The following is a 16,637-nucleotide window of genomic DNA, read 5'->3' as shown; positions in this document are numbered from 1 at the left end:
TGTTATAGGCATATATAATATGTATATTCATATATAATATGTATATTTAACCTTTTGAAGTCGCTTCTTTTTCCTTTTCCTTTTTTGCCTTTGGAACTGGTGGTGGTGGTTGTGTGCCATGGAGTTGGTTCTGACTCATAGCGACCCTGTCCAGGGTTTCCGAGGCTGTGAATCTTTACCGGAGCAGAAAGCCTCAATTTTCTCCAGTGGAACGGCTGGTAGTTTCAAACTGCTAAATTTGAGGTTAGCAGCCCGACTTGTAACCATTACGCTACCAGAGCTCCTTGCCTTTGGAACTAGCACAAGTAATAATGCAATTTCTAAATGTTTGTTTGGTCTGTTGTTAAAAGGTTGCTTTGAAGTACTGCCTATAGTGAAAACAACACACACCGTATTTTAATCTTGATATAGAGAACATAGTGTTTATGCTAAAAAAAAAAAGCTAGAGCATAAACCAGCAGGGTAGCAAATCATACAATTTTTCTGTTTAGTGCCTTCCTTTCAAAAATGTAAAACATTAGCACAATTTCATTAATTAATGGAATGTAAATTTGAGAATTAACATTTGTGAGTGAAAATTGCTGTACTTCTCAATATTCTCTCAAGTTACATACTTATTAAAGTATTTATTTATGATGCTTGTTCACATCGGCTTCTAATAACCTGCTAAATAATAGCTCATGTTGAGTAGAGGGCTCGTTAGCACTCAGTTTGTTAGTAAAACAGCACTGACAAAAAAGTAATATCTCCCATATATTATTTAATCTCCTTGAGCTGCTTCATTTATTAAAGGCTATGATGAGCTACTGCAAGATATTGGAAGTGCTTTTTTAGTCATCCAAACAAGAATACATTTCATTCAGAATGATTTCAATATTAAGTCAATATTAAATTCTAGTTCTGTGAAATATATCAATGATGAATCAAACATATGCCACTCATGACTGGAAAATGATTGAGTTCTCTAGAAACTAGCTTCTTTATTTTCTACTCTTAATATCTGTAAGAAACCTAACTTCTAGTCATGATGGTTTTTTGGTAGTTTTGTCCATTCTAGTGTATTTGTATTCTGTAATGAGATACAACAGGAGTCCTGGTGTGGCACTGTGGGTTAATGCGCCAGACTGCAAAGCCGTTTGAACTGCAAGGTCGGCGGTTCAAGCTCACCAGCTGTTCCTTGAATGCCCTATACAGGGTTGCTATGGGTCGGAATCAACTCGATGGCACTTAACAACCATTACGAATGACATACAAACCCCACAACACATTGCCATCAAGTCGATTCCAACTCACAGTGACTTTGTCTCGGTTTTCCAAGAATATAAATCTTTATGGGGACAATCTCATCTTTCTCTGGTGGAGTGCCTGGTGGGTTCAAGCTCCTGACCTTGTGGTTAGCAGCCTGATGTTGATTCTTCAGCACCACCAGGGCATCTTATAATGTGACTGGTTCATCAAAGTCCTTCTTCTATTCCTCATCAGGAGTGGGGGAAAAAATGTCCTTTACTTGCATTCTTGATTAAATAATGATATCCTTCATTGTTAAAAGTAATTGAGTTCATATGAGTTGCCCTTTAACCTGTAAAGATTCTACCATCTCTTAATATGACTGTTTTTTTTTTTTTTTAATACTGGCTTCATTAATTTTGCCAATTGTCAATTTCATTATTCTTTCACAATTAAGGGTGCCAATGACATGATTTGCCACCCTCATATTTTCCAAAATAGAAATGATCAGTATTTACCATATAATAACAAATATAATTAACCTTATTATACTGTTTCCATAATAAAACCTTACATTGTTACAATGTTGTTTACAAGTACTTATTCATCTCACAAACCCCTGAAACAGACAGGGAAGTAATTAACTCAATATTCATCCTGAAGATATAAAAGAGGAAGGGAATGGAATGGCCCCTGTAAGTAGCAAAACTGCTGGCATGGAGCTTCGAACCTAGATTTTATAGCCAAGGACTTGGATACATCCTAGTACACCACACCCCCATGCTGCAATAGTCTAAGAAGCTGAAGCCCAGTGACACTTCATAGTAAATAATTCACACTCCATGTTTTGTGTTAACAATGAGATTGCATTCACACAATAAAAATCAAACGAGGCAATTATCCAGATAGGTCCATTAAATGCTTTCCTCTTAACCACCAAAATTCTCCTCTGAATAGAAATCAAATTAGACTGTTAAAGCAAATAAAATGTTTCTCCCTCAGTCAGTACCATGTTTTTTTTCTGTTTTATTGGCTAACAGGTACTTGCCAAAGGAGGATAATATACAGGCTTTAACTCTGGTAGTGTAGTGGTTACGAATCAGGCTGGGCTGCGAGTCTTAAGGCCAGCAGTTCGAAACTACCAGCTGCTCCGCGGGAGAAAGATGAGGCTTTCTCCTCCCGTAGATTTACAGCCTCGGAAACCCTGTACAGGGGTGCTATGGGTCGAAAACGACTCGACGGCACTTAACAACAACAACAACAACAATCTGTAAGGTCCCTTTAGAGGTACTTCTGCATGCTCAGTCATCTCTCTCTCCCTCTTTCTCTCCCATCATTTCCAGTTGAACTCATAGCATAAATTAGCATAACAATAAAAACGTGTCAGAAGATCACACAAATGGTGGTTGTCTTGTTTTCCCTTGAAAATTTAACCCCCGTATTTCAGTTTACAAACACCTACCTACAGGAGGAGAAAGATGAGGCTTTCTCTGTCACAAAAATGTACAGCCTTGAAAACCTTATAGAGTCCCTTTGAGTTGAAATGAACTCTACCACACTTAACACCACCACCACCAAATTACAAACTCAAACAACCTCCCGTTTTACTTAAGGCTAATATCTTAGTTTCTTGAAACAGTTACATCCAAATGCCATTAATCTTTCCTTTTTCTCTTGATCTAGGATGTGAACATTACCTTGTTAGCACTCCTTACCAAGCTTTTAAATATCATCAAACCCACACAATATGAATTACTGATAATTATAAAATAATTGTATACCATCAAATATAAAGAATGAACAGATGAAAAAGAAATTGGCTTGTTTATTGTCATATATGAGGGAGCATCAAACAATGCATGGGAAAATGTAAATACATAATGGATTTTTACCATGACCTTTTTTGAAGCCCCTTAATATAGTCTACCTTTATCCAGCTATCTCTAACAAGAAAGTTAGAGTTAAGTTAAAGCTTCAATTTAATTAGCTTTAATTTAATTACGTAACAGTAAATAAACCTGTAAATAGTGAGTGAAAAGCAATTGGGATAATTTTTTAAGTCAATAGATGTCAAATTAAAATGGAAATTTAAAAGATTAATATTTACAGCCAGTGCTTAAAAAAATATTTAAACTAAATTGGTTTTGTCTCTTCCCATGTATTTAACTTGATTGATTTTAAGCTCTTTTAGATTTTGTTTTTGGACATAATTGCTGGCAGTCTATTTGCATTTAAGTTTCTTTGGGCAGATGGGTCATCACGCCAGTATTATTCATTCCTTGTGCAACCACACAGACTATAAGAGAATAACGGCTGAAGACCACGCATCATCCAATGTAGTAAAAGTAATTATGCATGCAGTTAAAATAATTTAAAACCTTCTCAGAGAGCAGAATGTAAGAGGCAGCTATCATTACCGACGGCTACTACTTTCTATCTGTGCCTTGTAATCAATCCCCCACCCTCACATGCAGTCAGCTAGAGCTGAGCATCCTGCTCCAGGTAGAAGGCAGTCAGCCTCACCTGAGTCACTGTCTACAGAACGCACCTCACCTGGCATCCACCTGGGTGATCTCTCCTTGTCTCTTTCCTGATTCCATCTGTAGCTGACCTTGGAATAGGACTTCAACAATGAGCTTGATTTGGGAATCCAGATTGATAATTTAGGCTTGATGTACCAAAGTCCATTTTACTAATAACCTGGTTTTCATAGTGTCTTTGCAGATTTAGGATTACACAGTAACAATTCAGAATAGGGAGGCTTCCAAATCTTTGATCAATAAGAATAGTAAGTAAATACAAATTAACTTTTATTTAATTGCAAACATTTTAAAGAAATTACTTCAAAATGTTTGCAATTGTTCATCAATTTGGGGCACCTGTTTGGTATTTGTAAGGCGCTTTGGTCGCGTAGTGGTTATGAATCGGACTGTTAACCTCTAGGTCAGCAGTTCAAAACTACCAGCCATTCCATGGGGGAAAGATGAGGCTTTCTGCTCCCATAAGGACTTACAGCCTTGGACACCCTATACAGGGTTGCTATGAGTCAGAACCAACTCCATGGCACACTATCACGAATGCCATTTGGTTCTGTTGTCCATTTATTAAGAATTGTATTGTCGCCCTTATAAAGATGAACTGAAATATCTCAATTCATTGTCTTCCTGAAGTATTGTTGGTGCTTGAAACTTGTAAACCATTGTTTCTCATAACGAAGCGGATTTTCTGTTTAGGTGTCGCTCCAAGGATTTGATACACATAAATCATTACCACATTCATTTACATTTAGGAATTGAATATAATATACATTCATTTCCTATCATCATTTGATATTCTATTCAGTCATACTACTGATGTGAACTGATAAGCAGTAGAGTGGCATTGGACCTCAAGGTTGATTTGAACAACAAGGTCTGGTGGTTCAAACTCCCCAACTGCTCTTTGGAAACACTCTGCAGGTTTGCTGTGAGTTGGAACCAACTGACGGCACTTAAAGGCAAGAGAATGCTAGACAGTGTTTTAACAACTGCTTCCCAGAAAGAAAAAAAATGCTACATTGCTAACAACCCCTCTGTGGCTACCTTCAACTTATCAAAAGGACATCACCAAAAGTGGAGTCGGGAAGAGATGTGCAAGTCTATACTTAAGAGTTGGTTCCAGCTACCTCCAGTACACTACTGAATTCAAGGGACTCCCTGTCACCCAGAGAAACTTGCCAAACAGTTGGCTCCAGCTCAAGGTGACTCAATGTGTATCAGAGTAAAACTGTGCTTCACAGTGTTTTCAGTGGTGAATTTCTGAAACTGGATCACACCAGGTGTTTCTTCCAAGGCACGTCTGAGTAGACTTCAATCTTCCGGTTAGCCGATGAACATGTTATTGTTTGTTTGACCCAGGATCTCCATTTTGAATGTTTTTGGAGGCTTCTTTTAACTAGCTTTTGTTAAGACGGATTTTACTAATAAACTATTCCGGTCTCCATGTTTGAAACAAAACATATGCTCACGCATCGTATCAGACAGAGATGTATGCATTTCCACATTTTTTAGTCTTATGTGATTCATGGGGCATATAGTGCCCACCTATATTTCCAATTCTGGAGTCTATTGGGAAGCTGGTATCTCCCTTTTAGTATGTGCTGCCATCTGGTGAAGACCTATATAACTGAGTAAATGCACCTGATCCCAACAACTTCAGCACCAGAGACCTCACAGGACATATGTGTGCCACTAATTGTATCAAAAGTATCTCTGGTAGCGTAGTGGTTATGAATTGGGCTGTGAACCTTAAGGTCAGCAGTTCGAAACTTCCAGCCGTTCCGAGGGAGAAAGATGAGGCTTTCTGCTCCTGTAAAGATTTACAGCCTCAGAAACCCTATACAGGGTAGCTATGAGTTGGAACCGACTCCACGGCATACAACCAACCAAATTGTATCAAACTTTTTTTTCATTTCATTCAACATGTCTTCCATTACTGCAAACACATAGTTTCAACAAAAATTACAACCAAAAACAACTTGATCTTGAAATTGTTAAAAACACCATTAAATCAAGTTCAATACTATACTGATAACCATCTTCCACACATAAAAAGCAATGAGTTATATGCAAGAAATTCAAACCACTACTGAAACTTCAGTCTTTCTTTTCCCAAACCACTATTATCAAATATGAAATAATAATAATAAAAACACATACACACCAAAACAAAAAAACAAAGAGAGAAGGGGAAAAAAAATGTAGATACTTTAAAAGGAGAGAAACATAATGAGTGATGTTCCTTTTCCAAAACATGTATTCACACCTCCCTTTAGTGCAATAATCAGCAGTTTGGACATCACAATCCAAATGTACTATTTTATCTTCTTGCAGACAACAAGGGGATTATTACAAAACTCTGTTCTCAGCAGCTTCTTGATTTAACATCTATATAATTCCTGCAGTATACTCAGCTTGTATTGAAGCTGGTAAACATAACTTACATACATATTTGAAAAAGTTACACATATGACTACAAGTGGAGAACCTTTTTATGCTGTTACAAAATTGATTTTTCACAGATATATCAAAGTCCTGGTGTGGCACTGTAGGATAAGCACTCGACATCAAGACCAGTTTCAATTGCAAGGTCGGTGGTTCAAACTCACCACCTGCTCCTTGGAAATGCTATATAGGGTCACTATTAGTCAGAGCTAACTTGAATAGCACTTAACAATAACATATATATGTATGTGTGTATGAATATTAATACAGCAAGAAGCATATCTATTTGATCATGAAACAATGTCTATAAAATTTTATTCAAACTCGAGGATTTTTTAGATAATAAAATTTCTTGAATAATTTATTTTGATGAAGCTGAAGGCCACTTTCACAGACTTCATTTCTAAATGTGGGCTGCGAGTTACAGACTCCTACAGTTTCGTCCACACATTGATATTCTAGATCCAGTGCATGCCTTTGAAAAAGAAGTGCTTTCTGAAAACACTTTCCAACACAGCGTCCACTATGCGCAGATTTATTAGGAACCCAATGACAAATTCTTTTTAAAAGGAGAAAGAAAGCAAAAATAAAGTCCATCTTGTTCGAATAAATACACGTCAAACTAGAATTAGTCTAGGAAAAAAAAGTGATAAATAGAAATATCATTTTTTAATCATAAAAGTCTTATTCTAAGAATCCCACTTCAAATGTATACATTTGTGATCATTTGAAATTACCCTCCTCACTTTGGCACATCTAAACCAGTTGTAAAAATTATACATCACTTGGTATTTACTGAGGGGCATATTTGCATCAGAATTTAAATACTGGTTTTGAAATGTCTAACATTACATTATTTGAGATCTAAAGGAAATTTCAGTCTTTGACTGATGTTTACAACATGAGAGTTTGTGTGTGTGTGGGGGTGTGTGTGTCATGGTCTCAAAATCTTTGGAGCATACAGAACGTGTGAAAAATAAATCTTGCATCAAAGAGAATGTCCATTCTCTCTGGACTCTTCTTTCTAAAATACCAGGTATGAATATTTTCCTCCAAGGTTTTGTACATTCTAACAGCTCTGAAGAACAACTCGGGTGTCCGTACAGCTGTGCTCCTCTCTGAGGTATGAACAGCGATGGGCTCAATTGCTCTACTATTATTTCTCCATTTCCATGCTTCATTTCCTTCAGGTAGCTCAGACTGGAGAAAAATCAACATGTTCTGATGAGTTTAATACTATGAGGCAGTAAGATGGACCTGAATTTAGTGGAGATTGGAGCTCCAAAATAAATATAACACCATGTGTCAAAAAGAAAAACAAAAAACAAAAAACAATTCTCCTGTACAAATCAGAAGAGATAATAAAAATCAATGAATAGACAGCAACTTCCTTCATACCTACATAAGCATCTAAAAACGATTCACCTTTTTCTTATTTAGAACAGTTCATCATTCACTTGCTAAATGATGATTTATGTTACCTTCAACTGAATTTTACTGGCTTTCTACAGGGGGAGGTTCATTTGGGGAGGATTGCCTAAGAATTAATATATTCCTAAATAAAACATACTTGCTGCCCAACAGCCATGAAATGCACTTGAAAAGCGAGCAAGTTAAAAGTATGACTGTAAATTAAATTTGTCTCAGGTTTTGATATGCAAGAAGTTCCAAGACTTCACTGGCAGGGCATGTTCCTGTCCTCTCTCTGGCAGAACCATGAAGGCATGTATGTACAGGGCCTTGGCTCACTTACTAACAATACAGACACTACTTACTCATAGAGGTTAGGTGCCTTTGCAGGTATATGAAGAGTTGCTATCTATTCACAAACAATTGAGCACTTTTTATTTTTTTTTTTATCAAAAAGCCATCAAATGCTCAGAGTCTGGGTCAGTGCAGTCCCTTGGGGTAAGTCTAACGAAGATAAGCTTCACCAAGGCTGAACCCTAAACAATTAAAAATGGAGACCTATTTACAGCTGTAGTTTCCTCCAGCAAGTGGAGTTCCCATTTTCAAGAAGTAGTGTCCTTTTGCTTTTGAGTTTTCTTCAGTACATTTCAAAGGAAAGTTCCAAGGCTATGAGTATAAACTCTCCTGGCCAGTCCCATACATGTCTGCAAGTCGTTTAAAGCGAGGTCCCCAGTCACTGAGGTAGTCATAATTCTGATCAGAGTTTGAGCTGATGGAATCTAAGGAGCTGAGTGACTCAGCCACTGAACCATTTCCTTCAAAGGCATATGTCTGCAAAGAATCATAAGGGGGCGCGCAGGGATCCACGTCGGCCTCCTTCAGTCTTTCCCAAATGAATTCCCTAAAAATGACATTATCCGGGATGCTTTTAAATGTGGGTCGACTCAAGAACTGGATTTCTGGAGTCACGTCCCTCCGGGTCTTGGTGTCTCTGATGACGTTGAGGTTTCTCAACGCAGCCATGTCAAAAGCTTCTGTATCTTCCTCTCCGCCACCCTCGTCATCGTACCGGACAATGTTTTCTCGGATGTCCCTCTCTTCATCAAAAATCAGGGGCTCTTTTTTCCGCCTTCTCATGGTGACAATGAGGAGAATCAAAACTGAAAGGAGAAAGGAAGGAGATGGTTTTAGTCACACAGCCACTCCCCCTGCTGAAACAGGAGTGAGGCCTACAGTATAGACCTGCAGAGCTTCCTCCCTTTCAAGGGCTTATGACTCAGTCAGCTACCTTTGTGGGAATTAACAGCAGTAAATGATTCCGTATTGCTCAGATGGCTTTAGAATTGAACACCATTATACATCCAGCAACCCTTTTCTACACCTGCTCAGAATTGATGACTCCCTTTTTAATAATGCAACACCCAAAGCATTTCATAGCACAAATGGAAGGCACAGTTCATGATAAATATAATAATTTCACAGTCAGGACACTCAAAAGCGATTTTTTTTTTTAACTTCTTAATTGCTGGAAAGGCAAAGTGGAATTCATAAATGTTTTGTGTCTAATTTAACAGCTTCAATTTCAGAAGAAAATGAATTAGAGCATTTCATCAGACTCTTTGAAGAAATACCTAGTCCTTGTCTGTGAAACTCAGCTGTTCAATAAAATCCAGCATGCCAAGCAGGATATACAAAGATTAAAAGCTTCTCTTTAATAAATTGAGTCCCACTTTCATGGATAAAATACTGGTCTTGATGCATTATACCTAGGGAAGAGGATGCAGGTTTTGAGAGCTGTTCAGCATCAGTCAAACGAAGATTAAAAGAAATCCATCATTGCATTAATAAAAGGGATGTTTCTTCCCTTATCAAAAATAATAATTAAATTGTGAAGCACGTGGTCATACAGGGAAGCAGAGGAGAACAACCACTGATTACCTTTGAGCTTCAGTATGTAATGGTACTCTGAGCATTTGTTATAGCGTACAACAAGGATGCAGCTATCTAGAGTCAGAAAACCAAAAGGAAAGAACACACTCAGCATTCCTCAAGCTGGGGGAACTGAAGAAAAAATTGAAGCCTCAACTTTCGTTATCGAAGGATTCTCTGGGCAAATTATTGAATGATGCAGAAAGCATCAAAAGAAGATGGAAGGACTATACAGAGTCACTGTACCAAAGGGAAATGGTTGATTTCCAACCATTTCAAGAGGTAGCATATGATCAAGAGCCAATGATATGGAAGGAAGAAATCCAAGGCGTATTGAAGGAATTGGCAAAGAACAAGGCTCAAGGAAATGATGGAATAAAAATTGATATCTTTCAAGCAAATGAGGCAGCTTCACAAGAGGCACTCACTCATTTATGCCAAGAAATCTGGAGAATTAACTGATTGAAAGAGATCCGTATTTGTGCCCATTCCAAAGAGAGGTGACCGAATGGAATGCAGAAATCATTGGACAATATCTTTGATATCTCATGCGAGTAAAGTTTTACTAAAGGTAATATAGAAATGGCTGTAAGCATATATTGACAGAGAACTTCCAGAAGTTAAAGCTGGATTCAGAAGAGGATGTGGAATGAAGGATATCATTGCTGATTTCTGATGGATCTTGGCTAAAAAGGAGAGAATACCAGAAAGATGTTTACCTGTGCTTTATTGAGTACGCAAAGACTTTCGATTGTGTGGATCATGACTATGGACAACACTGCAAAGTATGAGTATTCCAGAACACTTAATTGTGCTCATGAGGAATCTGTACTTGGACCAAGAAGCAGCTGTTCAAAAAGAACATGGGAACACTGAAGGGTTTAAAATTAAGAAAGGTGTGTGACATGGTTGTTTTATTTCACCATACTTATTCAACCTGTATGCTGAGCAAATAATCTGAGAAACTGGGTTATAGGACGACAAATGTGGTATCAGGATTGGAGGAAGACTCATTAACAACCTGTGATATGCAGATGATACAACCTTGCTTGCTGAAAGTGAAGAGGACTTAAAACATTTACTGATGAAGATCAAAGAGCACAGCCTTCAGTATGGATTACATCTCAATGGAAAGAAAACAAAAATCCTAACCAGTGGACCAATAAACAACATTCTTATCAATGGAGAAAAGACTGAAGTTGTAAAGGACTTCATTCTTCTTACATCAATTATCAAAACACATGAAAGTAGCAGTCAAGATGTTAAATGACATATTGCATTAGGCAAATCTGCTGCACAAGACCTTTTTCAAGTGTTGAAGAGCAAAGATGTCAGCCTGAGGACTAAGGTGCGTCTGACCCAAGCCATGGTATTTTCAGTAACCTCATATGGATGCGAAAGCTGGACAGTGAATCGGAAGACCATAGAAGAATTGATGCCTTTGAGTTATGGTATTGGAGAATACTAAAAGTGCCATGGACTGCCAAAAGAACCAATAGATCTGTTTTGGAAGAAGTGCAGCCAGAGTGCTCCTTGGAGGCTAAGATGGCCAAACTTCGTCTTTCATACTTCAGGCATATTGTTAGGAGGGGCCAGTTGCTGGAGAAGGATATCATTTGGTAGGGTGGAGGGTCAGAGAAAAAGAGGAAGACTCCCAGTGAGATGGATAGGCAAAGTGGCAGCATCAATGGGCTCAAGCATGGCAAAAATTGTGAGGTTGGCCCATGTGGTGCACAGTGTCGCTATGAGTCTGTACCGACTCAATGGCACCTAACAACCACAACAAGGATGCTCCACTGACTTTGTTGTTAAGTGCCTTTAAGTCTGTTCTGACTCATAGAGATCCTGTAAAGGGATTTTGAGTTGCAGCTGGTGATGACCTTGCGATCCATTGCATGATCCTGCACCACCACACCAGGACTCCACTACACTTACTACGAGCGGCTAAGGTTACTTGATTAGAGAATGTATTTCATGCCATGCTTCCTTTGTTGTTCACTAGTATGAGGCAGAAAGAGCCCTGATAGCATAGTGGGTTACGTGTTGGACGGCCAACCAGAAGTCAGCAGTTGGAATTCTGCAGAGGCTCCCTGGGAGAAAGATGACGCTTTCTGCTCCAGTCAAGTTGACAGCCTCAGAAAGCCTACACAGGGTTGCTAGGAGTCAGAACCATCTCCACAATATACAGCAGCAGGTGGAAGAGGTGTTCTTAAATCTGGAATTCAAAACTGTATAAAGAAATCAATTAAGTGTAATTTTTTGGTCTACCAATAAAGCATCTTTAACAATTTTTTTTTTTTTTTTTAAATATCTTCATCTCCCCTCATTCCCTGGAAGGTATAAAAGGTCAAAACATACACCAGGTTGATGGCTGTTTGTAGTATATCACTCTTGCCTTATTTTCATGAAGGACTTGAATTTATATTTCAAGTATCTTTTTGAAGTTTTCATTTGGCATTGAGAGTATATTTGAAAAATAAAATAAAATAAGCCCTAGAAAGACATTAATATACATTTCATAAAATGTAATACCACAATATTAAGTACATTTTAAATTTTCAATGGAATTAATGTATTATCTTCAATGAAAATTGCATATGTTCTTAGGTGAATGCTGTCTGCTTTTCCATCACCAACAGAAATGTGACAGATGAACTATTTCTTGGATGCCTTTGGTGATAGTCTTGAAACTAATGTTTATTGCGGCAACTTTTTTCCTTGTGCATTTGACCCTGGCTATTAGTAACCATGGAGTCCTGGTGTGGCGCTGTGGGCTAACGCATTAGACTGCAAAGGCGTTTGAACCGCAAGGTTGGTGGTTCAAGCTCACCAGCTGCTCCTTGAAAACCCTATACAGAGTCGCTATGGGTTGGAATTGACTCGATGGCACTTAACAACAACAACAACAACAACAACAACAACATTACTAACCATATAAATGGAGTCCTGGTGTGGCGCTGTGAGTTAATGTGTCAGATCGCAAAGTCGTTTGAACCACAAGGTTGGTGGTTCAAGTTCACCAGCTGCTCCTTGGAAACATTATACAGGATTGCTATGGGTCAGAATCGACTCAACGGCACTTAACAACAACAACAGCCTACAAATGAGAAATTTACATAGAGTTCTGAACTTTGACATGACACTGTCTTATATTGTCATGGCATATATATGCCGTTTCTCTCTTTTGCTACAATTTATTGTATTTAGCTGCTTCCCCAAATAGTAGCTAGCAGTTCAGAAACTATTGCTTCTATGGTTCCATTAAAAGCAATACACAGAGCTACCAGTGATTCCACTCCTAGGCACATACTTGAGAGACTTGTAAGCAACAATGAAGAGACCCGTGTTCATTGCAGCCAAAGGGGATAAACAACCTAAACAACCAACACTGGATGAATGGAAAAATACAATATGGTACTGACATGCAAAGGCTTGTACTTCACAGCCATAACAATACATATATGTCGCAATAATGCATGGCCTCACTTTTATGGAAAAAAAAAAAGGAATAGGCAAATATATACTGACCAGAATTCATTAGCGGTAGTCAGGTATAGCAGGGAGGAGAAAACAATGAAAGTTTAGGGACTAGTAGATTTCTTCTACTTGGAGCCCTGGTATGATGCTGTAGGATAAACACTGGATTTCTAACAGCAAGGTTGGTGATTCAAACCCACCAGGTGCTCCTCGGAAACCCTGTGTGGGGCACCTAACAACATGGCTTCTGTTTATAGTGATGGTTGAAGAACATATTTAACATAATTAATATCACTAAAATGTACCCCTTAAAATGTTAAGTTGGCAAACATTGTGTCACATAGATATTTTACAACAATAAATATATGATATAAAAACTCTGCCACTTCCGGATCAATCATTCCTCATTCTATTCTCAGTTTGTGTCTCAACTTCTCTCGTTACTTTACTACTTGTCTAAGAACTATTAGTGTATCCATCTTTCTAGGGCCCTTGGCTTTGGTATCTAGAGGGCCTTGGATAAAAGTTGAGTCTGTCCTATATATTGATTGTGTGACTTTGGACATGTAACGTTAAACCAAGCCTGACTCTATATGACAACACTGGCTAATTTCCACATTTATCTGTTGTTAGGTGCTGTCAAGTCGGTTCTGACTCATATGGACCCTGTATAGGGTTTCCAAGGCTTTACATTTTCATGAGAGCAGAAAGTCTCATCTTTCTTCCGAGGACCAGCTGATGGGCTTGAACTTCAGATCTTGTGGTTCACAGTCTAGTATTTACAGTATGGAGCTGCCTCATTGTGTTCATTGCTGTTGTTGTTATGAGGTTTCCCAAGGTGTGACTGGTGTGTTTGAACCTCTGACCTCGTGGTTCAAACTGACCTAGCATTATCCTGCAGCACACACCAGGACTCCCATTTGTGTTCACAGGGAGGATCAAAAAGGTAAAGGAGTCTGGGAATACTGCAAGTAGAGTTAGCAGAAGGTCAGGTTTTGGGCTATAAGCAGTTTTTATTGTAAATCTTGCCTTCCAAGAATATTCATTCAAAATTCCACCAACAGAGCAACTGATAAGAATGTTTCTCTTGAAACCATGGAAACACAAAGAACAGGATTATAAAACAAGCGAAGCAGAGGGCGTGGCCAATGTAAGCATGCAGAGTGAAGATGAAATGGGCCAGAGAAAAGGAGATGCATTGAGAAGGGCAGGTCTGCACACTGGGCCTATCATGCCGTCCTCTCAGCTGTTTTCTCAGACGCGTGAAATAACTTGTGTCTGTTGTTTTTATCTGACTCATAGTGACCCTGTATGGGGTTTCCAAAGAGCAGCTGGTGGATCTGACAGCATCACACCAGGTCTCAAATACAATGATGGAGCCCAGGTGGCATAGTGGGTTACATGTTGGGCTGATAATCACAAAAGCAGTACTCTGAATCCACCAGCTGCCCTGCGGGAGAAAGGTGAGGCTTCCTGCTCCCATAAAGATTTACAGCCTCGGAAACCCTACCCAGGGCTGCTAAGTGTTGGAACCAAGTTGACGACACACACAGGCAATGCAATTGTAGTGGTTACAAATCGGGCTGTGAACCTTAAGGTCAGCGGTTCGAAACTACCAGCCGCTCCACGGGAGAAAGATGAGGCTTTCTACTCCCGTATGGATTTACACCCTCGGAAACCCTGTACAGGGTCGCTATGGGTCGGAACCGACTCGACGGCACTTAACAACAACAACAAAGATGAGACATAGTCCACCTCAGTCTGCTGTCAGAGGCTGTGCATTTTCTGTAATGGTAGAAGGTGGACCCTTTTGAAGAAAGGAACTAAAAAGCAAATCATATGGGTTATAAGAACCATTTACAGGTGCTCGTATCGAACTGTTATAGCTTCTTGCTATCTAGCGGATTCTGACTCATGACAATCCCACGTTATCAGAGTATATGTGGGCTCTACAGGTTTTCAAGGCAGCAACCTCTCAGAAGCAATCACTAGGCCTTTCCTCTGAAGCGACTGTGGATGAGTTTGAACCACCAAACTTCTGCCTACTAGATGAGTGCTTAATGGTCTGTACTACCCAGGGATTCCTCAAAGAATGCACACAGTTCAGTACATTTTAAGAGATATGAATGAATAAAATAATTCTAAATTTATATATAACTTCGACTTCTGAAAGTTATCACTTAGATCCCCCCAAATAAAAGTAGCTGCAACAGGGTGAAAATGTAAGCCACAAAGTCTTCTTATTGAGAACTCAATGGAGCAAGGCAGAGGATGGATTGGGAGGATCACAGACAATCAAGATAAGGTGGGCTGAGGGGGCACGTGACAATGAGAAATCTGTTACGGATATTGGAGGGCAAAATTGAGGGGAAGGGATGTTCAACTGAGTGCACATTGAGGGTGAGATACGGATGTGTTTAAGATTAAGTGAGGGTATTCAGGGGGTTGTTGTTGTTGAGTGCTGTCGAGTGGGTTCTGACTCATAGTGACCCTGTATAGGGTTTCTGAGAAGCTGCTGGTGGGTTTGAACTGCCGACCTTGTGTTTCAAAGTCCAGTGCTGATCCAACACTGTCACACCAGAAGGCCATCAAGAGGGTAAGAGCTATGTAATAATTACTTGCTCCTTTAATTTAAATCATTGTCTAAGTAGACAAAATATTTCAAAATTATCTATTATTTTTCCTTCATACAGTAATAATGAATATCTTCATATCTATATCATACAAACATTAGCACATGAAGGTAAGTAAGGAAGTATTGCTACCATATCATTGCTGTTGTTGTTAAGTGCCTTCGAGTCAGTTCCGGCTCAGAGAGGCCCTTTATAGGGTTTCTGAGGGCTGGTGAGTCTGATCATAAAAACACTATATTAAAAAAAAATGAAAAAATGTGAATCCACTGTTTTTTTCTTATCATATCCTCCGTCTAGGTCTATACACTTCTGAAGGCAATAGTACTGTATTTTTAACCCTTCCCCAGAGAATTCTGTACTCTTCGATTTATATACCACATCATAAGAGCAGTTTAAGCATCACTGAAAAACTCTTACTGTGTTCCTTTGAAATGTTCTTTGAATTTTGTGGTAAAAAGAAGTCCAAAGGGCAGGATCAGGGCTGTGGGTGCATGGGGTAGGGTTTTCCAATGACCCTCTCCTAGGACAGCCCGTGTTGCCCATGGAGAATGGGTAGGTGCTTCGGTGTGATGGAATAAATTCCTCTGGGTAACTTTCCGGGCTTTTCTCTTATCAAAGTAGATTTCATTTTTTTTAAAACATCAACCCCTGCCATGGAGAAATTCTATCAAGATGATCTCTTTTTAATCCTAAAAGAGCCATCATAACCTGCTAAGCTAAACTCTGCCTTGAATTTAACTGGCCCATAAGACTCGACGGCACTTAACAACAACAACAACAACAAGATCCTTTAGGAAGCCACCATTTTGGCTGAATGCTTTGTTTTGAAGGAACCCTGATGAGACTAAGACAAGTGTATTACTACTGAAAGAACATGTCTGTAGTCATGTACTGATGGCATGCATGTTATATTAAGCATGTTTTGTTTGGAGCAAGCCTATGAACATACATATGTTGTTAAGTGCCACTCACTCAGTGC

General features: G+C 38.9%; 1 protein-coding gene across 1 annotated transcript in view; it reads right to left on the bottom strand.

The window, feature by feature from the left end:
- Positions 1-8,241: 8,241 nt before the first annotated feature.
- The window catches only part of CDH7 (cadherin 7, type 2), a 220,148-nt gene continuing 211,752 nt past the window's right edge, over positions 8,242-16,637 (bottom strand). Inside the window, exon 12 of the mRNA XM_006837549.1 lies at positions 8,242-8,779. Within this exon, the coding sequence (XP_006837612.1) occupies positions 8,286-8,779 (494 nt within the window). The 3' untranslated portion in view covers positions 8,242-8,285. The remainder of the gene's footprint in view (positions 8,780-16,637) is intronic.

The sequence above is a fragment of the Chrysochloris asiatica genome, unplaced genomic scaffold, assembly GCF_000296735.1.
Source record: "Chrysochloris asiatica unplaced genomic scaffold, ChrAsi1.0 scaffold00021, whole genome shotgun sequence".
Classification (NCBI taxonomy): Eukaryota; Metazoa; Chordata; class Mammalia; order Afrosoricida; family Chrysochloridae; genus Chrysochloris; species Chrysochloris asiatica.
This window is presented reverse-complemented; position numbering and strand designations above follow the sequence as displayed.